The sequence below is a fragment of the Chaetodon trifascialis genome, chromosome 3 (assembly GCF_039877785.1).
Source record: "Chaetodon trifascialis isolate fChaTrf1 chromosome 3, fChaTrf1.hap1, whole genome shotgun sequence".
NCBI lineage: Eukaryota > Metazoa > Chordata > Actinopteri > Chaetodontiformes > Chaetodontidae > Chaetodon > Chaetodon trifascialis.
Window position 1 is genome coordinate 7,721,996 of NC_092058.1, and position 24,372 is coordinate 7,746,367.

General features: G+C 41.6%; 1 protein-coding gene across 1 annotated transcript in view; it reads left to right on the plus strand.

Annotated features, from left to right (window-relative positions):
• LOC139329251 (metabotropic glutamate receptor 4-like) overlaps positions 1-24,372 on the plus strand; it is a 152,054-nt gene that overhangs the window by 121,645 nt on the left and 6,037 nt on the right. Inside the window, exons 7-9 of the mRNA XM_070959449.1 lie at positions 3,448-3,648; positions 13,684-13,820; positions 15,124-16,059. Of these exons, the coding sequence (XP_070815550.1) occupies positions 3,448-3,648; positions 13,684-13,820; positions 15,124-16,059 (1,274 nt within the window). The remainder of the gene's footprint in view (positions 1-3,447; positions 3,649-13,683; positions 13,821-15,123; positions 16,060-24,372) is intronic.

Below are 24,372 nucleotides of genomic sequence, written 5' to 3' on the forward strand. Positions count from 1 at the left end.
TGTCTTGTGTGACATCTCAGAGTGGAAAACACCCACACTTTGATTCTGCTTTGCTTAATCTGAATGGATTTCTCTGCAAGCAAAACGCCAGCCTGGAAAATGTGTGTGAAAGAGCCAAAATGCCAATGAGGAGGGAGCGAGAGGGAGAGACTGAGGGGAAAGAGGGAAATGGTCTTATGGAGAAGAGACAATACAAAGTTATTGTGGGTGTCCTGCCAAGCCTGCAAGAGAAATATCACTCTCACACCCATTCTGGCTCGCAGGATTCCCCATGGCATAAGCATGTCGGCCAAACTGTGACAATCTCCGTCCAATCAAGGCCCTGTGGCCCTTAATTACTGAGCCGTAACCTCCAACAATAATTCATGCATTTCAAAAGCTCATGAGATAATCGGGGACATTAAAACACCTCTGGTCTGCAGCGAGGAGCTGGAGATGCAGTAAATGAAAGCGGGCTAACAGAGGGAGACCTTTGCTGATTTGGGGCCTAGAACTCTCTCAAATTGAAGTGGCTAGTGAAAATTGCTTGAACCTTAAGAAGACGGATGTTGCATGATAAATGGCTTTTCTGTCACAAAATGTTTGGTTACAGATTGCTCGTATTAGCAGTAAAGACGACCACGTATAGCACAATTCATTCTTTTTAGTGAAGCGTACTACATGGTTGTATCATACTCAACATTAGGAAGCCTTTTTGTTTGTTTGATTTTTGTTTTTTGTCTCTGAGGGTCAATGCTCAGAAAAATGTGTTTGAACCTTTACATATATGCACATTGAATTATTTGTTGAAAGTTCAGGGCCAGAAAAAGTGACTTCTACAGAAGTCCTCAATATATGATAATAATTACTTATATCATTTAATATGGCTCCACAGGTAAGATTCTGAATAAGTGTAATTATGATAATTATACACCAGCAGGTACAGGGTTGAAAATGTATCTACAATAGATGAGTCCTGATATTTCCCTGATTCACTCAATATTTGGGCACTGTATCAGTGTTACTCAACAGGATGAGTCAGTGCAAGACGTGTTATTTCTCCACAACGTACATTTTAATTTAGGGCAGGTTTTTACTGCTGACTCTGTACTGTGGTACTTGGCTGTCACATCCTACTATTCTGAAATGTGTGAGCTATTGAGGAAATGCAAACTGTGGCCAGGTGATAGAAGTATGACTGAAGCACATGCACATACTGCGTATTAGATTATGAGTGCTCCCAGCATCAAAGGGAAATTGTTGATTTAACTGGGCTTTTTGGGGGGATTTTAAAAGATACTCATATGGTAGAAACGTTTCATAGTATAAATTCTAAAGTTGCTTTATTAGAGGAGGACAATCATCATTAACAAACGCAAACACATTTTGGTTCATAATTTCCAAACTTAAACCTCACAAAAACCTTGCATCCATGTGCTTCTTTTATTTTTAAAAATGTTTTTGCGAGCGGTTTGTAGTTTTTTTTTGTACACTGTATGCCACTTTGACCACAGTTTGCTTAATCCATATGGTGCAAGCTCTCCAATTAAACAGCTGTACACAATATTTTGCCCAACATTTCACCCCTGTCTGATCCCACAACCAATGATCCCCGCCCAATCACGTTCCCATGTTGTGCATTCAATCCACAGTCCACGCATATCATGGACTGGCCAGATGGCTGCAACCAGTCAGCAACCAGCTACCAGAGAAGACAGAGGAGAATAAAAGCATCCAAAAATCACAACAACTGAAAAACAGAAAGAAAACCATGTGAGATTCATGTGAAAACTACATATTTCTATGCATATTAAAACTGACTTATTGCTGTTATGATTCCCGTCCCGCCTGCTCAAGCTAACTTTTCCCCCGTCTCGTCTGTTATGCGATGAATAGTGAAACTGACTCCCATCCCCGGGGGACCACACAAGAATCCCATGACCCACAATTCCCCAAAAAATGTTTGCCTCTCTCTATTTTACACCCAACAGTATAGTCATTATTTCAGAAATTTCATCAGTGGATCCTCTACCGTGTGCATATTAACTTGCTAAGCTTAATTGAATTCCATTTGGCAGGTATATAAATATATGCAACTCTATCATTAGCTCATCCCTGGTAATTAGTCTGTTGTTAATCTAAATTGAACACACCTGCTTTGTATAATCTCTTTTCCGCATACAGCGGAGTTACACTGAGACAGCTTTAAGATTTGAGGCTCGTGAGGAGAAAGGAGAAGTTGGGATTTGCATGTTGTATCTCCTTCTCAGACCCCACCTCCTCGTAGCAATTAACAATCACAAAAACCTATGGAACAACCTGGGCCAGGATTAATAAACTCCTATCACAAGTTATTACATTCAGCCTATGAGCGGATTATCCCCTTCCTGTGAATGGATGTCTCTCTTTCCTGCTTCTCTGGTTCCTCACTGCATTGGCCTCTAAATGCGTCCAGGCAATAAAGACTTAATTCACAGCTGGACACTCAGTCAAGCAGGTCAGGATTCAAGGATTCGATCACATTGGATCAGTTTTTGTAAGGTTGCTCAAGTCAAATGACATATAGGTAAGAGTGAATGGCATAGGCATGTGAGTCCTACACCTAAATGTGTAGGAAATCACTGAGGGAAATCCACGTATTCCTGCCTGAGATACAAGAAAGAGTTTTTGTTTTTAACTGATGAGATTTCCCGGCGGAGAAAACCTTGCACTTCAGATATTGGAATTGATTTGCTCCTCTGCAGCGATCCAGATATTTACCTTCTAGCTAATTGCAAGAGGCAAGACCCATTCAGTGCAGAAAGAATAAGACTCGCTGTGGAGCGATGCATTTTCTACTGTGCCGTTTGGACCGACGCCACACCCTCCATTTAAAGGGTTCTGCTCCGTTCAAGTGGTTTCCTCAGAATTGTCCTGTCTAACCTGAGTTACTCTCCAAAGCGGGGTGTGACACGAGTTTAGAAGTGTTTTAGTGACTGTTGGCAAACACAAGTAGTGTCTTCAAGTTATTCTTTAATCGAGTTTCAAGACGGATCTTTCAAAAATCTCTTCTTGGTACTATTATGACTATTAGTTGTACAGGGCAAGCAACTAAATTTGTTGCTTCATCATAAGCCCACTTCAAACAAGAGTCAAGGGCAAACTCACAAGTAGGTAACTCCTTGAGCTGGACTCATCGATAGAGACCACTTGAGCCCTGATTGTATGATGTGTGTGGTAGAGTTACAGATTTTCTTCCCAACTGCGTGCTTCAAATCCACTGAAATCCTTTGCAGTCTTCCTCACGATTGTTTAACTACATGGATTCAAATGTGTGACTCAACCTGGCACTTGACGTGGTTACCAGTTAGCGTGATGACCACAGATGATGCATTTTCTATGATCTGAATTCATGTAATTGATCTAGAAAGCCAAACACTTACAGTATGCATGTAAAGTGTCTGATTTACGTCTGCATGTGTTTTACAGATCAGGAGCGGATAGGAAAGGACTCCAACTACGAGCAGGAAGGAAAGGTGCAGTTTGTTATTGATGCAGTCTATGCAATGGCTCATGCACTGCACAATATGCACCAGGAGCTCTGCCCGGGGAAGGTGGGCCTCTGTGCGAAAATGGATCCCATCAATGGCACTCATCTGCTCAAGCACATCCGCCGTCTAAACTTTGCAGGTCAGTCGCGTTTATTAACACCGGAATGTTTGTTTGTGTCAACTCAAGAAGCATCGAAATGTGCTTTTTCATGCATTGAAGCCCAGAGAGCATGCACACAGAGCTGAGTTTGCAACATAAATAAGTCTGTGCTGTTTCGATTTGGGCATTCCTCAAGTGATCCCCTCTGTCTGCACATGCTTTATCTATAAGACCTTGGTTGCTATGGCTAGAGAGGAACAGAGACCTTCCAGATGCTACCAGCCAGGGCAGACACTGAAACATTAAGTTATAGTTTGACAGTATGAGGCCTCTATGCTCCGTAACTTTGGGGCCATTGCGTGTTCACAGGCTGAGAGAAAAGTAGACTAAAAGGAAAAATGACTTCACATTTATCATTTTCACTGGCATGGGAAAACACAGCGAAGACTGCTTTAAGCTGAATGCGAAGGTCAGCATGCTAGTGTCTCGCAATGACAATGCTAACATGCTGATGTTAAGCAGGTATAATGCTTCGCATGTTCAGTTTTGTGTGTTAGCATGCAGTCATTTGCTAACGCTAAACAAAAAGTACAGCTGGGGCTGATGGGAATCATGGTATATATGTAGCAAATTTCATGACAATCCATCCAATAGTTATTGAGACATTTCACTAAGAGCCAAAAATGTCAACCTGCTGCTTGCACAACAGGAAAACTCAGAGAATCAGCAAAGTCATTAGGATTTCCATCTGGCAACCAATCTGCCAACCTGGCAATGACTGTTTTTTGCCATTTCATGGCAATCCATCAAACATTAGCTGAAATATTTCAGTCTGGACCAAAGTGGTGGACCAACAGACAGACTGAGATTGACATTTCTAGAGCCATGCTACTAGAATGGCAACATACTTAAACCACCAGTAGATATTTGGCAATACTGTTTCCACCACTGGCACATAACAGTTACTATACAGCGATATGTACCGATATAAAATGACATATTACATATACTCATCCATAACAACTAGCATTGTAATAATTCACTGTAAGCAGCAGTGACTCAGACTTTCATTGTATAGACAATTTCTTTTTCAAGCAAAGCAATTTAAGACAATTAAAGTTCTTTCTCAGAGACTTGAGTATGCAGTGTTTGTACAGATAAATTATTCATTTGAACTGTTGCTCTTCAAGCTAATTTGTCATTCTAATATCTACTTGTTGCATTGGCAGAATGTCAATTCAATGTTTAATTCATGTTGAGAAGTAAAAGACAATATTTTCCTTTGCTTTGTCGGCTTTCACATCACAAAAGAGGGATTTTTAGGGACATTTTTATTATGGAAGAGAGGATGCCACTGATAATGAGTGCTTTTGTGCACCAGGAGTGTTTTAGGTTATGACATACATTACTGCTCTCTCTGTTGAGTATTCAGTAACTCCTGGACTACACCGCTGCTATCAGAGCCAATCACAAGCTTTCTGTCCAACCTGCTGTTGTCTATTGAACACATGAGCAGAGTGTCTCATGTACATGTGTCGTTTGTTATCGGCACACCCATGATTCCAGATATATCCATTAAAAACAGAAAAATGAAGACGGACACAGGTTGTATCCAGGCTGTAGCGGGAAAACAACTCTTAAACTGCTTTATTGTCTTGAAAGACCTCAAGTTAGCTGCTCCTTCTTCTACACATACCGTCTACTGCAGCTTTTGTGACATCTGTGGGACCAATAAGTCACTCACTCATGAAGGGAAATTGGCTTTTATGAACACAATGTCAGGCTAAATAAATCAAAATGTTACAGGTATGTATCAGGCTACTGAGACTAATATTAAAGCAAGTGATTTTGCAACAATGTGCAAATATACAGCAGGTTTAAGACCTGTGTAAAACTATATAGCTTTATATATACTGTCCTTATTTCTGCTAGAATTTGTCTCACTATTACATCAAACCTTTGGATATCAGCGAGCTGCTTTTAGGGTTATTTCTGTTTAGAGGTTCTTGCTGTAGCAACCAAGCTGCCTTCTGTTTTGAGTCAGAATGAAGCAGGAATCTAAACTGCTCTTACTAACTTGAGTTTATCGTCCCGTGACTTGATGGGTAATCAGGTGGAAAAAGTAAACAGTCTCCTTCAGCGTCAACCATTAAGATGCCCTTAACCCCCAACTGCACCAGCTAAGCTGCTCAGGATCCAATAGCACGTGGGAGGAAAAACAACCGATGGACTGCTGTTCACAACAGGCAGTGTCGGGGTTCAGTGGTTCTCATGGTCTGCGGTAAAACAGCATCTGTGCCCTCTTTCTTTCCCCAGACCAGCCTTCTATATAGTTTATGTCTAGATGGATTAGGGCTATATAACTGTTTTCAAAGGATTATGCCGGTTAGCCATTGGCACATACTGATGTCTTATTCATGTCTATATGCAGTAGTAGTCTATATGCAGGTCTGTCAGTTAAAGGTGTTAATTTTTAACTAAAACACGATATTACAGTTAGTGTGAAATAAGTACATGATAGATAAAATATTCTAAACACAAAACAGACATTACAGCAGCACCAGGCACTCATATTAAACATCAGCAAGTATATAAATTGGACTTGCATCCACAACATAGATCAGCATTTTTGAAATTTGCTTGTTTGCACAATGAGGACTGAGAGGTGCTTTTTGTAAAGTGGCTTCAACAAGCTTTTTAGCCAACAAGCAGGGACTGCAGTGGGTCCTTTTGAGCTGAATTTTGTTCTAACCTGGAAAACTGTATTAATGTTACAACACCGTCTGACCAGAGGGGTTGCCTTGAGGTTACACCACACTCCATCTAATTGCATCAGCACACAGCAGTATATTGAACTTGTCCAGATACATAAAACAACATAACTGCCAAGGCTAGACTGTGTATTATATTTTCAAAGACAATATTTATCTCTGTGTTGTGATATTAGTATTTTACGCACCAGTAAACACACAGAGCAGTCATCCCTTTTTCTTACAAATAGCAATCGCCAGAATTGTACATAAAAGTAGGTCATTTTGTTGTTGTTGTTGTTGTGATGAATCATTCTTGAGGCTGAGCCAGCAAGGATCTATTGTTACAGATTTTTGTTTATTGTCAGCAGTTTTAGCGGACGTCTGCTAAAAATAATTCACATTTCTTCCTCCGCAGAGCTGCACAGCTCTCAAGAGTCCAGTCTTAGCATATCCACCGCAAATGCATTGCATCTTAGGTTGCATATGCGATGAACCTCAGCTGATAAAGGTCAAATGCCAAAGAGCTTCCCAAAAAGAGTTCAGAGCGGCCATACTTGAGGCACGCTCACAAAACCATTTATCTCTGATGTCTCAGGGGGCTGTCGGGCTCTCAACAGGGGACGCAGTACGCTAGCTGATGACAGATAACCTTTTAGAAAAGATGAAAAATAATCTGACAAAAGTATTTGCTTGGCTGGGACATTTTCACTCATCTGGGAGTATCTCCTTTAGATTTTCTCCAGTGGTATTTTCCACACCGATGGAAGCTGTAGCTGTTTATTTATTCTAAATCACCAGCCTCTTAAGTGTTCATTTTTGGCTCATTCAGCAGCAGCCGGAGCTTCGGCCGACAGAGCAGTGGAATCAAACACCTCCAGTCCATCTTTATGCACTGTGTGACACTCTTAAGGGCTTCCGTCTTTCTTGTTCCCACCTCTGCATGCATCTAAGAGTTGTTAAGACTTCAATAGGCCACAATTGAATGAAGCTTCCTGCCAGTGTTTCATGTCTCTCGCTATTACATCAGGGAAAAGTGTTTTCGCTCTGCTGCAGACAAAAAGACAGTGGCCTTTACGTCGTCATTCTCACCGGGGACAACAGTTATGAGTGTGGTTTAGATAAAGCTGAGCTCTGAGGGTTTTCCAGCGCTGCACACCTACAGTATCTCTTCTCAAGGATGTGCAACATGCCATTAGTTACACAGCTCAGAAGATCCTACTGATGTGTACATGTGTGTTTGCATAGTAAAATTATTATTATTTTTTTATTAGGCTTCTGCCTGTTTTGTGGCCCTGCTTGGATTTTATTAAAGTGAGATTATGTCATTTTTTAAAGAAGAAATAACACAATCCTCCTCCTTACATAAGCAGTTACATTCCGAAGCCTCGCTCAGTTCAGTACAGCTGCAGCCTTATAGCACTTGCTCTGGTGTGACCAGCAGCGTATGGTGGCTAATGCAGCTAACTTTAGATATCGTTGTGTAACTGCCATTCAAATTGCTGACTCATCTCTACTTGTGCCACTGTTACACTTTATTTTGACATATCACAATGTTCTGTGGTGTTATCACAAAACTTAAAACAAGCTTCTGACTTAAATGAATCTTGGGAAATGAAAGGAAAATACTCTCATCTTTACCTGTTCTTGATAAAATCAGGATAATGTACATTTCCACAACACTCACTGTGTGATAATACTCACTCACAGCAGAAATACTGTTATCATTCACTTATTATTTCCAGTCTTTTCCGCTTGGTTTTTTGAGCACTGTTAAGTTCCTGTCAACAAAACTCCACACTTCCTGAATCTGAATTTCAGACATCCACGCTAAGTTTCACATTGTACTGACAAAAATCACACTCAATAAAACAGAAGACCCAGTTGGGGCCATTTAATAAATGAAAACAGTAGGTCTGTTTAAGAAGAGGAACTAAAAGCAGCAAATTGGTGAATATGCCATGACACTGTTGTTGTAGTAATGGAATTAGTGCTGTGGGAATGTACATTATGCTGAATTTACCATGGTAGCTATTAGAGTACTGCTAAACCCTCCCCAATGTTTTTTTTTCCTTGCCCTTTATTTGTTCATGCTGGCTAATGTAGGAGAGCCATTATTTGAATACTGGCATTTATGTGGGAATTTACAGTAATCATATTCTCTCCTTTACAGCCCCAAAACCCAAATGTATTGTTATTATTGTAATTAAACCTTTTGACACAAGTTTTTCAAAGTATGCCACTTGCATGCTTAAAACGCTTAAACCCAGTGAGAGAGCACTTGCGGACAGCAGAAGCATATTTCTGATGATTGACTAATCGCGTTAATGTCATGACAGTGACAGAGAGGCAGGAAAGACAGACAGACAGACAGACAGACAGACAGACAGACAGACAGACAGACAGACAGACACACACACACACACACACACACACACACACACACACACTCTTGAAGAGTGAAGTAGATCCGTGGTAAATTCTGCATGACTTGCCTGTGTACAGGTCATTAAGAGTTAATGACCGGTGTAGAGGGCAGCAAGCTGTGCTGCCATTCACCAAGGTGTCCCTGGTGTGCATCCATGCAGAACAAGCACATGTTGGATTAATGATCATACTCGGGTAATTCTTAAGGTGTGTGTGTGTTGGGGGGGGGTAATACCACAGTCATTAAATATTACATATAATTACAGGCACTCCATTAACCCCAACGTTTCTGTGAGAGCACAGGCGGCGGCGAGCGAACAAGTCGCCTGTGGTACACACATGTGTGGCCTCAGGCTACCTCGTCACATTAGTGCACGGCACAATACAGCGGTGGCAGAGGCCTCAGTGGAACTCATTATACCCCTCGACTAGTGCGAGGACTGTTTAGACAAGCAGTTTGTGCCACATGACAGGCCTAATTTCTCATCTGCAACTCAAACACTGACCACGCTGCCCCAAAACGCACCAGTCTCTCCACTCTTAATGAAGAGGACACACCACTGCCTCCAGAAGAATGACACAGACCCCTGGCAGTATTATCCCACAGTGCCAAAGACTATGAGGTCACATTTGTCTATTCCAATTGTTTTACCACAATGCGTACCTGTTATGTGCCACCACATGATACCATCTTGTTACTTCTTTTGTGTCATAAATAAGAGTTAAGGTATTTTCAGAAGTAACGTATACATGACTGCTTGACGTGTAAACTATTTGATGATAAACATATTGTATTTTTGAGCTGCGCCTCCCAGAAGTCACCTCCACCTCCATCAGTCCTGTATTCACTTCGTGGTGGTTAATGCTGCTGTTGCTGATTACTGACTGCTCTGATTTATGCAGAAATGTCCTGTATACCTGTGATGATGGCACACCAGATGTCTGATGTAGCACAGCAGAAGCTCTCATACTCTGGGTGGTGCTTGAACAACAGTCTGTCAACCTGTAATAGAGGACAAATGAAGAAAAATGGTTGAAAATAATGTGGATAACAACATAAAAGGCACAATCTACGATCAAAGCAAAAGGGTTGCCTCACTCACCAGGGTCCAAAAGACAGATATGAACTTCCTGTCACTCCACTCAATTGATTACCAGGTCTTTTAGAATATGATACAGTACTGCATCGTACTGAGACTCTACTCAGCTAAACCTGCAGCATTCCTGTAACATTCTGCCAAATACACGTAATGATCTGGAGCTTGTTTTGAATGCACATAAAATTAATTTTACCGAGGTAATAGTGGCAAAACCCCCCCAAAAATAAACACCTTGAATTTGGATAGATGACAAGCTCACCTTTAAATACCATGTACACAATCTTGACAACAAATTACAACAAAAAGTTTTTTTCTCATATAGAAATAAAACTTTTGCATGTTTTGTAGAAAAAGGATTGTTGAAGCTGTCTTTTTCTCCTTTATGGATTATGGTGATGTGCTTTATAGGCATGCCTCTGCCTTGAATCTTAAGCCCTTGGATGCTGCTCTTATGTTTATCACTGGTGGTGTTTATAGCCCTCATCATTGCAACCTATATGAAAAAGTTGGATGGTTTTCTCTGTCTGTGAGACGTCACAGGCAAATATGGGGCCATCTTACATCACATGAACTAGTTAGATCCTCTGGACCACATCAAACTCAGTCTTAATGCCTGGCTGTCCCTCAGGTCTTGATTACTTTGCCCCGACTACCTTGAACTCTTCACAGAACACCCTAAAAATGAACACTTTGAGGCCCCTCAATGAATTTAATCCACGATCAGGAATCATTCAGCTTCTGTTTGTACCTGTCTTAACTGATTTTATCTTGTATCTTTATGAGCTCCATTTAGATATTTCTTTTAATCCATTTCTTTATCTGTATATTTTAATATTTTGCATTTAAGTCATTTTAAACTGTCACTGGACATCATTGAAAGTTTAAATAAAGGATTATATATTGAGAAGCAAATTTCCAGTAGCTCAAAGCCACAGTAAGACATCTGTTAATCAATGAAAAGCAAGCATGACCAAAAGACCAGTCGTCTTTTCAGTCGTCAGTTGTGTAATGCTGGCAGTGTTGCTGCTTTATTTTCTCATAACCATCAGTGTTACGTTCAGGGGCCTTTTTTCTTTTCAGTGACAGTGGTGCCCATGTGAGCTCTTACAGGCTCGAGCACATGACCCCAGCCATGACAGTGGACGGCAGACAGCTTCAAAGAGCTTTCAAAAGCTTTAGAAAATGAAGAGGAAAAAAAAGCTTGGCATGATAAAAATCTTAAAAATATTACAGTAGCCACAGCGTTGATGTGCTAAAAATGTTTCTATAAACATGATGCCTCTCTGCTTCATAAAGTCACTGTAATCCTCCCATGATCACTAACTGCTTTGTGATGTAGGCGGCATTGTCACAGAGGCAAGGCTGAGTAAAACGGTAATGCCGTAATCCAGCAAGGCTGACTCATCGAGATGTGGATTAGGGCACCGCGTCCTCCAGCATCGAAACAAAGAGCAAGAAGAAAAAAAAAAAAGTCATCAGCAGAAATCCATCAGCAGCAATTGGCCGCATTTAGCGTTTGTTCTTAACTGGGATGCTCCTGTTTTGGAGGACTTAACAATAAACCAGGCGTAGCAAGAAAAACACAGGGGCTTACAGCTTTCATCAGTGTTTGAAGGTATAGACGTTTGTGAAAGTTGATGTGAAAAGCAATTAGACATGAAGTTCCCTCATTCTGCCTCTAAGGGAAACCTTTCCACGTTCTACCATGATTAAACAGACCGCTGCACTAGAAGTGCGGCTCATCTAGTTTCCATTGGGGAGCTTATAGAGAAATCTTTGGTGTGCTTTCTTTGTGACACATCATTACAGCTCATCCTGAAACGGCACACGGGAATACATTGTCTTTATCATCGTTATCACAATGATGAAGCAGAGAACACCTTGGATAGACAGCACGTGCGGTGAGACGAGTGGGCTTGAGGTCGGGAAGAGGTCAGTTGTCAGCCTCTGGACCTCCTGAGGATATGCAGCTGTTCAAAGTCAGTTTGTCACTATCCAAAGCCCTTCACAAGCTCAAAGTGCATCAGCTTAGAAGGGAATCCCAAAACTGGAAAGACAGTTTTTGCTACATGAACAGAGAAAATGGGCTGTGGTATTACCTTCTGCTTAACAGACAGAAAACCTATAACAACCAGAACGCGCTGCACCGGACCATAATGCTCCTGCTGGTGGGTGAAGTGCCGCTAGTCGGGCAGTGCTTGGTTTTGGCTCATCTGGTCGCAAACTTTCTCATGCACTGAAATATGTTTCTGAGCACATTTAACAGTAACAGAATATTGATATTTAACCAGCACTGCCGAGTTTAACACTTTGATCTGAGCTTCGGCCCCTCTTTTGAAAAGCGAGGGCTGGCTCTCTCTCTTGCCCTGACGTCTATACTCTTTGTCCGTGAAGCCATGTGGAAGTACAGTCTGTAGCACAACAGCCCTATAGGCAGCGAATGAGCAGGGAGGTCTGGGTGCAGGCAACATGGGGAGAGTTCTGTTCATTCACATATACTACTCACATTGTAGTAATAGAGAGCTGTTTGAAAATCAGCAGTTTCCCTTTAATGGATGCTGCTCGGTAGCCAGCAGCACAAAACTGGTTGCAAAAGGCAAGCTGGGTCTGCATATGTGCACTGTGTGTGTATTTACAACCCTTATGCCTGAGAAAATGTTGATATTGGAAGATTTCTACAAAATCTGCACATGGCAACCACCACAGAAGCCCTGTGAGGCAAGTGAGAAAAAATGTGAGGATGCATTTGCTGATTTTCATCTGAAGTGTTTTCTCTCTTGTGTTTATGGCCTAAGAACAAGTGAAAAAAGGTTCTGGCAGGATAATCTTTTATCTTAATCTAATCTATTTTTTATTCATCTGTGAAAAGGTCAAAATAAAGTTTTGCCAGGCTTTTTCATAACTGAGCAGTTTTATTGCCTTAACCAAACCAAGCTGAAAACAAACTTAGTCCAAAAATAATAAGCTGACTTTGAATTTTGGCTTCACATGAGACAGAGTGGCAACCTCCAGGCCTGGAAAATGAAGCCAACTCTGAAGTGCCAAAAACTTCAGGTCCTTGAATGGCACCTTCAGGCTGGCTCCAAAACCACGTTAATCCCCATAGACCCCCATATTAAAATGCCCAACTTTACAGCAGAAATAAACATGTTTACAGTGTGGTAAAAAACAACAATTTTTGTTTCCATGGCCAATTTCCCCGTTCATGACAACTCTATGAGGGTACGTTTTACTCCCAGGCTTAAATAAATGTGTCCAAAGTGTGCGTTGATTTCAGAATAAATTTGCGCATCTTGTATCATGTAACACAATCAGACAGTAAAGCTAGCTAGGAAGTGGTTGAATGCTAATGTTAGCTGTTGTCTAATGGGTTTTCAAACATGCTGTTTAATCTCATAAGGTAACCCGATGTCCCTCTGGATTTTCACTATCCATCGTCTGATCAGGTGCTGATCAATCGGGAAGCAGTGAAATGATAATGATTTGTCAGATTCCCGACATTTATGCAACATGTGACCTGAAACGCAGCAGTATGACATTATCCTTTTTGATAACAGCGTTTGAGCTTCCCAGCCTGAGCATGACGTCAGAGGGAAATGGGCACCATGGGAATCCTCCACACCGCACATACTTCTAGAAACATAGCAGGCACAGGCTCTGAAAGCTGTCGCTGAAAATGTCTAAGAATTGTCCTTTATGAACAGAATTCCATGTTCTCCTGAGGAAACATGCTTTAATGCCACATTCACGCTCACTCCACTGCATGATGAAGTGACGTTGATTGTTCTCTCATGTAGGCATAGCTGGCAACCCAGTGCTCTTCAATGAGAATGGAGATGCCCCCGGACGCTACGAGATCTACCAATACCAGATCAGAAACCGAACGGCCGAATACAAAATAATTGGCCACTGGACGGATCAGCTCCATCTCAACGTGAGCATTGCCTTTTCTGTTCCACGCCCTCACTTATCTTCACAAAAGGTTTGACGGCATTTAGCCTACAAGTGTTGTGTTTGTGTTAGTGTTTGCAGGGAAAATCCTTCTCTGGAAAGCTGTTTTCTCCAGCTCTGCAGCTGTGCGTTTGCTCTCTAACTCCTCCCAAACCATTTGATAGCGCTTAGTGCCATCTTCAAAGGTGTAAATATCCAGAGGGCGCTTTAAATGATTAACAGGGCAGACTGTGATGAAAAGAAAGCCATGAGAGCTTAAGGACAGACATATTTAATATCATCTCTCCAGACGGCATCACTGACTTCCAAAAACAATACTTTGAGCTGCGGCTGTGATGAAGTATCGGCATTATAACAGTAAATTACATAAAGGAACCAAACAAATGATGTCTTGACAAAATGGAGAGGAGGCCTAGGGCAGGCACAAGAGAGAACCATTGCACACATGAAGCAACTTGAGAGGAGCTTTTCCTTCTGTACCTCTTTCAAGATGTGCCGTGGAAGAAAAAAGAAAAAAAAAAAAGAAAGCGAGGTTGTGGTGGGCACCTACTGTGGAGCGTGCCAATTCTGACTCTAAAGCCGGCTGTATTTTAATTAGTGTTCTTTGAGTTCTTAATTAAATGCACATTTACAGACAAATTTACCAGCTTTGAATGAACTGCCACAATTGAATAAAATTGATAACATTAAAGAGAGCAGACCCGTTTGAAATGATGAATTTAATTTATCTTTACAAGTGTGCTTGGAAAAGGAAAATCCGCAAAGGACTGCAGCATACTGAAACAGAATTTATCTTTCATTCCTCTGATCGTAGACAGCTGAGTATTGATTTTTGTAACACAAACAACTACTTAAAGTAAAACAAAAAAACAAAAAAAGACAGTGTCAGTTGCTTGTAGAGAAAACAATGAGTTTGCCGTTTCCTCTTGTGTCTTGCCCTTTAGATAATTTGACCACCCACAGGTGAATTCTGCTGAAGCTATGAAGAAAGCTTTATTTGACCCCTCGTTTGCCCTTTTGCACACCTCACTCAAATAAATAATAAAACCCAGTAGCATGGGAGCGTACAGAATGGAATTTCAGGCCAGGTTCAAACATCCAAACAGCAAGTAACCGCTTTGAGGACTGTCCTTGACCTCCAAGAGTGCTGGGGATCATTTTTGATCAATACAGCATCACCGCCTCTCCATGCCACCGCTTTACAGGACACGGCCAGCTTAGTGCTCTACAAATCTCCTCTCCTCTCTCTTTGTCTCACTCTCTGTGTCCCTCTGCCTCCTTCGCAGGTGCGTTCGATGCAGTGGCCCGGCGGTGTCCGTCAGGTCCCGTCCTCAATCTGCAGCCTGCCCTGTCAGCCCGGCGAGCGCAAGAAGATTGTGAAGGGCATCCCTTGCTGTTGGCACTGCGAGCGGTGCGATGGCTATCAGTACCAGGCAGACACCTACACGTGTAAGATGTGCCGATTTGATTTGCGGCCCAATGAGAATCACACGGGCTGCGTTCCAATCCCCATTGTTAAACTGGAGTGGAGCTCTCCGTGGGCAGTCATCCCTGTGCTCATCGCGGTCGTTGGCATCATGGCGACTGTGTTCGTGGTGGTCACGTTCATCCGCTACAACGACACTCCCATTGTGAAGGCGTCAGGCCGAGAGCTGAGCTACGTGCTGCTAACTGGCATCTTCCTCTGCTATGCCACTACGTTCCTGATGATTTCCACCCCCGATGTAGGAATCTGTTCGCTCCGGAGGATCTTCTTGGGTCTGGGCATGAGCATCAGTTATGCCGCCCTGCTCACCAAAACCAATCGTATTTACCGCATCTTTGAGCAGGGCACCATGTCTGTCAGCGCACCCAGGTTTATTTCTCCAGCCTCCCAGCTAGTCATCACGTTCACCTTGGCCTCAGTGCAGCTGCTCGGGGTGTGCATCTGGTTTGCTGTGGATCCCTCCAAGGCCATTATTGACTATGAGGACCAGAGGACGTCTAACCCGACCATGGCTCGTGGTGTGCTCAAGTGTGACATCTCTGACCTGTCTCTGATCTGCCTGTTGGGCTACAGCATGCTGCTCATGGTCACCTGTACAGTCTACGCCATTAAAACCAGAGGGGTGCCGGAGACCTTCAATGAGGCCAAACCCATCGGTTTTACCATGTACACCACCTGCATTATTTGGCTCGCATTCATCCCAATCTTCTTTGGCACTTCACAGTCCACAGAAAAGGTAAGCTCACTGCTGTAATGCATTTTTCCTTCTTTTGTGTGTTTTCAATTCATGGCAATACTTCAGGGATTTTAGAAATCTTCACAGCTACACGTCAGCTTCTTTAATTCCAAATCAAATTAGTTTCCCTTCTTAATTTCTATCTTCTTTCTTTCTTCTCGGTTTATTCACAAGAATGTTACAGTGTCGTAATAATGGTCATATTTGCAGGTGCTTTAAAACATAACTACGCAGTAGCAGCAGTGGAAAGAAAGTAAGCCCATCTATTCAAGTGTGGTAATTATGTATAATCTGAGATACTTATGTTTGATATTTTGTGCTACTTTATATTTCTACTTCACTACATTTCACTACATCTAGAGTTACTTTGCAGCAATACATTTTACATATAAAACATATGATCAACAAGTGAAATCTGATGTTTTGTTACAAATAAAACCACCGTTCCACCTTTTTGGCAGGGGAGTAATTTGATATGCTTTTCCATCCTGATCTCTTGACCCCTCAAATTTGTCTTGTGACCCTCTGAGGGGGTCCTGACCCACAGGTTGGAGACGACAGGATTGAACTACCCAAGAGTATATTAGGCAGCTATAATTAGTTCCACATACGTCAGCTACATTTCAGCTCTGCTTAAATGTTGATGCATAAATAAGAATGATACTGTATATTATATCATCATCTACCTTTGACAGGGGCTGTGTATGAGTACTTTTACTTTGATGCACACATTAATTACATTTTGCTGATGATGTTTTTGTACTTTTATTTGTGAAGTACTTCTTCCACTGCCACACAACTTTATTTTGAAACTGCAGTTCAGCTGTGTTTAAATTTTTACCTCAGCCCAGCGCCGCACGCCAGCGTTCATTTTCTTATTAAAGTATTCCACTTGGCTTTTTTGACAAGAGCAATTTCAGAAATTTAATAGTTAATAGAACTCTGCAGCTAAAACAACAACTAAAAAGGGGAAGTCATGTGGAAGCCTCATATTTCAAATAAACTAACAACCTACGAAGCATGGACAGAGTTTCATGAGCGCGTTCTCTAATAACTCTGCACGCAAGCCTATGACTCACACATAGCTTTACGCCACAGTGCATTAGAGACCCATGAGCTGTTCACCCAAACACAAGCTCACACTCGTATTCCCATGTCAAATCAATGTGCCCGACCTCATGAACTGCGGACCTGGATCACATCCAGTGGGAACACTGGGAGGTTACAGGACAAGAGGGATCCAAAAGGGACATGAAAATCGAGGCTGGGCTTGGAACTCATAATCAGTGGAGACACTGTGGGTACAAAGCCAAAGGGGTACAACAATGGCACAGTAGAAATGTGTAGATCCAGTTGAAAGAGGTCTTTTGGCAGTGTAACAAAAGCTCAGCGGCTACAAGAGAGGGCAGCGGTGAGGGAAAAGCCTCATACTGGCATGGACACTATCAGCGGTGCCAGCATGGGTCTGACAGATGCAACAAATTAATCCTTACCTCCCTCCCTTTGGGATTAAACAAAACAATGCATCAAAATGCTGGCCTGGAAAACTGGCTGTGATAGTTACCTTTGTGGAAAAACGTTCTTGAGAGACCAAGTGTGTGCATTGTGTCACGCTCAGCATCTGAAAATAATTTCTATAGTCTACAGCATCCAGAAAATCAGCACATGACTGCAGCCAATTGAATTACATTAATAATTCAGTGTGTGACCAGCAGTACAATAACTTTCACATGCCGCATGTTGTGTTCATGCCACAAAGTCTAAACTAGTGTGAATCTGCATATTGGCCTCCTTTTACCCCATAAATCCAGTGGTAAACACTGAAACTGAGCAACAGCATCTACATGTTGGAAACAATGAGAGACCTGCTGAGCTAAACAGATGCGGCTTGTTCAACGCTACATTTACAGAAAAATATTCAGGAAAAAGCACTGAAATGTCAACTGTCATCACTATACGTTCTTGATCATCAAGCACAGTAAAGAAAAAGCAGTGCAAGTCCACATTACTTTTTAATGCGAGTATTGCACATCTTAAGTCGCATGTCAACAGCAGCCGTGGATATCAGTGGGTTCTTTGTTTAATCATTCCATCTCCTCTCTCTGAAGATGAAAGAGAATTATACAATCACAGAGAGATTGAACAGCTTTTTTGGAGGATGAGGTAATCCATTAGCTAGCATGGCTTTGAATAGTAAAACAGAAGTGGAAAAAAAAAAATCTTTGAAGGCCAAGTCCTACTTTTTGTTTCTTCTTCTTCTTTTTCCTCTTCTTCTTTTTCTTCTTCTTCTTCCTCCTCCTTCATACCTCAGATGAATTTAATTTACAAACCCTGAAAAACTTCTCTCACCCGTAAGACTCTCAGCTTCTTGCTATAAATATATATTAGTCACTCATTAATTATTATTTCCTGTAGAAAACTGTACACACCATGGCTGGGAGATACTTCCACTTTTATCATTTGGAAAACTTCTACCATTGCCCCGAGCGTTGTTAAGGTAAGACATGAAATGGAGCACAAAATGGAAATCTTGCTTCAGGGAAATGTCCTACATTTTTTTATTTCCTCATTTGAGAGAGAATAATCATATTTAATATATAACCATAATGGCCTTTGAGTGTCGAGTCAAAAAAACTTAATTTAACTCTAACACTCTAATATGGTTTAGTCTAGTCAGATCACACAGCACGGAGCTGCTCAGTTGCTGTAGACTGCTTTTAAACATACCATGTCTGTGTTTTACATGTATGAATCGCTTTGCATTGCCAGTGCGGAAACAGACTTTAACATACTTAACAAATGGCACCTTCCCTGAATTTCTTAGTCGTTTATGTCAGCCTGTGGACTTATTTCTGTGTTAAGGACTCAAGGAAAATCCAAAGGATGTGACCTCCCTATGAGCTCCCCTACAGCGTCGACTGTCTGCAACAGCAGCCAACATTTCCTCAGCATTGGTTAAACTGCAGTAACTTTATTAACTCGTCAGTCACCTTCAGTCTTAGGTATGTCATGTCACTGTTATGGACGACGCCCGGGATGCTCGCTCGCATGCCTGTGGAGTTTTTAATAAGAAGAATATTTGGAAAATTTCTCTTTGTAGCTTTAAGAGATCGACCCCAAGAAAAACGACAGCATCTGCCATTTTCAGGAAGTCTCCAAAATTAACATGTGTTTAGCTACAAGTGACAAATTTAGCAAAAGAGGACGCATTATTTAGCAAGATGGCACCACGGACGGCTGCCTCGGAGTATTGGTGCGCGTTGTTTGTCTCATTGACATTGCCATAACCCTATTATGTAACCCTGTTACATTAACGCTCTGCTTTGACTTCCTTTTGAAAAACAGACTGTGCTACTGTTTAAAAAAAAAATAAACAGACTTGTATATATATTTATATTGTTATATTTTTTTGCTTATTGTTATATTTTTTACTGTTGTTATATTTTTTACTTACTGTTATATTTTGTACTTTTTTAGTAGCTTCTTTTTAATAGATATGTCTCGTCTGTGTAAAATCGTACTTGGCAATAAAGTTTTTTTCTGATTCTGATTCTGAAAAAAGTAGCGTGAAATTATTATGGAGGGAAAAGGCAGGAAGTCGGAGTGTTTGTAGTTCTTTCCCCATTTCCTTCTGACACTCGATGTTGGTGTCTTTGAACCTTCACCACTATTATTCTCTGACCCCTGACCCTAACCATGTAGTCATTATTGTCCCCTAGCCTTCACGAACTAGTCATTTTAATTCAAACTGTAATCTTCCCCTCATCCTAACCAAGTCCTGTCAACCAAGCCTCATCTGTAACGTTGTTGGACCATGAAACATTGATTTTTAACAGCAATTTCTAGTTTTGGCAGGACAGATTATGTCATCCTCGGGGCGTCAGATCAGAAGACGCTTCACTGTATTGTCCTGAAGGGCTTTTTCCTGCCTTAAAATAAAGTATTCAGTTTTGCTGCGCTAGTCTTCACGTAAAGAACAAAAAAAAACCCTGTGACTGATTCTCTGAGCTGTTACATAAACAATGTTCTTATTTAAGGAATTAACATGTCAAAGCAAACACACCTCATAATCATCGTACTGTAAATGACAGGCCCCACAAAGCTTCACAGCCCACGTTGACATGTCTTTCAGAGCAATTAAATGCTCCACTTCCTCCGGGTCTTGATTTACCTTATCTATCCGCCTATGTGCTCATCACCAGTTTACAGCGGGCCCCTGCCTCAGCGTTACAAGCACAGTCATTTATTTGTCATCTGGTGCCAGGATAAATGTAACAAATGCCACGGGAGGCTTTCTCTATCATTCAAACAGGGACATCTGCTCTATCTATGGAGCGTGATCACCGTGCTTTATGCTAGCTTCAGGAATAGAAGTGACACCTGCTTACCTGGAGAAACAGTCTAAATCAGCGGCTGCCTCAAAGACAGAGGCGGGAGGAGGAACGTCAGACAATAGCATGCATGGGAATGAGGCTTCCGCACAATAGGCTCAGTTCAAATTCAATCAACCCACACAAAAGAGGTCCTGCTTTTCAAGTGCATGAATGGACCGATGAATTGAGTGCTGTTGTTTATTTCTCTATGAAGTCTCCATCACACCGCTGGCACTGCCAACTCCACGACAAAAAAAAACTGCTGTTAGCGCACTAGTCAGACAAAGAGTGGGAGTTGCAGCGAGTTCAACGAGACCAGATGTCAGACAGGAGTGCACTCATGACTGTGTCGGCTCAGCGTTCCTCCCTGCTACCTGTTACCAACCCGGCCCTTTCCTGTTTCTCTCCGTGTTGCTTTTCAGTGCAAAGATAAACAGCGTTATTCACAATAGCGTCCCATTGGCCCAATAATACAGAATGAAGACTGATGCTCCAGAGCAGAGGAGCTAGACGTCATCTTGGACTTCAGAGAGCAGTCATTGCGTTCATTAGGCCTGCAGCACAGCAGTCATCTGGGTCTTGGCTGTTGACCTCTGGGTGTTCCAATAATGGGTGAACAGCCTGTGAAGCTAATCAAGGCCAAAGAATTGTGATCTTTATAAATTACTCTCTCACATGAAGCTATATTATTGTGTCCCCTAAGGCTTCTATTTGTTTATTAGCTTAATTAGAGTGCAATTATAGAGAATTGTCATGCAGCAAACCCTTCTGCTGAACGATTCCATAGCATGCTGGTAAATCAGGCAGTAGCTTATTGTAGAGTGGGAATTATGCCGTCTAAATGAATTTGATCGTTTGCATCCCGAAGCAGAGGCGCTCCAGAGGCCCAGGCTGAAAACAGGATCCGTTTACATTTATTTACCCCCACATTGATCTCACGTTAACCATCGTCACAGATGTTCGCGCTCACTTGTGTTGCACTCTCTGTAGCAGTGATTTATTTAGAGAATTCATCATATATGTACCGATGGGTCGGTTTCATCATTTCTTGTTCAGTCATTAATGCCGCCATACGCTGCTGCTTCTTTGTTATGTTTTGCCTCAGGCAAGATCTGCTAATGGCGGTGTGATGATCGGTGTGTGAGATGTACAGCGACTCATTTTTATGAGCTCTGGTGTGTGTGTGTGACACTCAGGTGCACTGCAATCAGGACAAAACAAATGAATGGATTGATGGGAGGAGCTGCTCTGACACTGAAAACAGGACTCCATTTGTGAGCTACTGTACATAAAGCAGTACAGATGAAGCTGGAGGTTTTTGGTTTTTTTTAATCAAGTGGCTGTCGGACAGAAGCAGACAGGAGCATATTGCGTTTCAAGTACGGACTTGGCAGTAATTCAATATTACCATGACTCGTGGTGGAATCATAATGTGGCAATAAGGTCAAATTGTGTTTCAAGCTAGACCGTTAAATTAGCAGGGCCGGTATATCAGCCAAGATTTGCTTTTTAGCTCGCTGCAGATGTACTGCATCAGTGCATACATCAGCATACGTCAGCTGATAAATAACAACTAATTGCAGCAAAGAAAAGCCAAAGATAAGTTTGAGATCATTTGTGAAGCAGTTACATAGTTTGTCAGAGCAGTCTCAATCAGTGCACATGCACGATTCACAGATGTATTCCAGGATTTATATATAAATGACTTAAAATACTTATCTATGTGTATAAATGTAAAAATTTAGACGATATGCAACAGAAATCCAAATTTTATCCTAAACATATTTGGATGTTGTCGTGTTTCTGTGCAGAACCTGCATTTACAAACTGCTTGTCATATGTGATCCATGTAACTGTAACCTGTCACACTCAGTCTGTCTATTAAACAACAGATGTAAAGGATCTGAGTCTAATGTTTATGCTATTTGCATATGAAAAATCCATAAATCCAGTATTAGTCAGACTCTGATTGTACTATTGTTTAAAGTAATTCTGTCACTTATATTTTAAAGCACATCATAGTTAAAAGTTAACAACAGGTCTTTACTTATGTGTGGGGGCTTTTATCTAATGTGTAACAGTGGAACTTCTGTTTTGTTTTTTTATATATATATTTTATGATTCATTCATTTTGGGGGTTTTTAGCTTCTCCAGTGTGAGAATTCACCATCTTTCTCTGTCACTGGAAGTTGAATATCTTTGAGTTTTGGACATTTGGTCAGAGAAAATGGCTTTTGAAGTTGTCACCTTGGTCATATTTTAAGTATTTTTCACAGCGTTCTGATAATGAAATCATGGCGGCCTGTCCATACTTATCGTCAGAATATGCTTGAATGTGAATTAATCTGATCGTATTGTGATGTATATATTGAAGCATTTTTATACTTAAATATCTTAATACTATTTCAGCTCTGTCCCTGAGCCCTCTTTCAAATTATGGTCAATTAACTGACCGCATGGATGACTTTGAAGATGGTTATTCTCGGTTGAAAGGCAGAACCTTTATTCTCTCTCGTCATGTAACAGCTCGGATTCAACAGTCTGTCCCTGAGGCAGCAGTGAAGCGAGCCCAGAGCAGCTCACTGCAGCGGGGAGGGGACCACTGCAGCTGTCCCCCTCTCAAATAGCCTCCATTCTTCCATTGTTCTCTCCAGCCAGCGGTCCCACATGGTACCAGGACTGGCTGAGCTGAGATGCAGGCAGTCTGGGCGGGAAAGCGCCGTGGAGAGTGGAAAGTATTAAAACAAACAAAGTATTCAGGCAGGAGTCACATCTGGGGAGCTAAATGTTACTGTGCTTTGATGAAGAACCAGCAGGCATCTATTGAGTCTCAGTAGCTGAAGAAAACTCGCCCAGTCAGAAGGAAGAGAGACCGCTCTAAAGGTAGAATCATATCAAATATTTATAGTTAAAGGTACAAAGGCTGTGAATGAGAGCCTGTTTGAGTCAGGGTTTTATATCATGGCCCCAGAAAACGTTGATCCTCATCTGCTAGTGCAAGGTTATATCATGTATTGAAAGCGGCTTAATTACAGTTGTAAATCAGTTCTCATGGTGACGTAAACTATAATATACCTTTTCAATCCAGCACCCACCTGTCCACTGAGATTAAGATCCCTCTCACCCACACAAGTCTCTTATATTGAAAATCTTTCTCATCCTACAGAGAAAATAAGACACAAGTAGCCCTTATGGATTTTTTTCTTTTAATCTAAAGAAATCTTTCTGTGATTCTACTGTTCAGTAAACTGCTGTTAGAAGACAGACCTGAGAGTTAGCCTTATTAAACACCTTTAAAGGAGAAAAACAAACCAACCTTGAGTGGAAAAAAATGTGGTGATAGTGTATGTTTCCCATAGCAGCAGATAGAGACCAGAGGCTGGTGCTGCTTACTGATGAAATCTGGATCAGGGTTGGTGAGCAAGAGAGGCAAACTACGTTTAAACTTCATCCGCTTCCATACTTGGGTGATTATTGTGCTGTTTACTGGAAGACGATGCATTTATCTGCATGGCAAAGCCCAGTAATAACAGCCTTTCATGTTCTCTTCTAAGACTTGTTTTCCTCAGATGATAATGATGACTGCCAGCTCCTGCCCAGGTTAAAGTAAATATACTGTACCCTGCATCACTGTGACGTAGCCCTCCTAAATGAGAACAGGAAGTGGAGGTCTCAAACATTATTATCTGGTTGTACAGTATGAGTTTCAGGTTAGATGATGAGCTCACCTACATCTAGTGTTTTTTTGAGTTTCTCAAATTCAAGGCAGTGGGTCGGTTCTGGGCCACAGGACACTTCCTATCAGATGTTGTTTAGCAGCTCTCACCTTGAACTTGGCTCAGTGCGTCTTTGCTGCATCTCTCCTCGTTACTTACTGTCAAAGCTACAACAACGGGATACAGATTTTCAACTAAAGCAGGTCATACATACGCGATCAGTC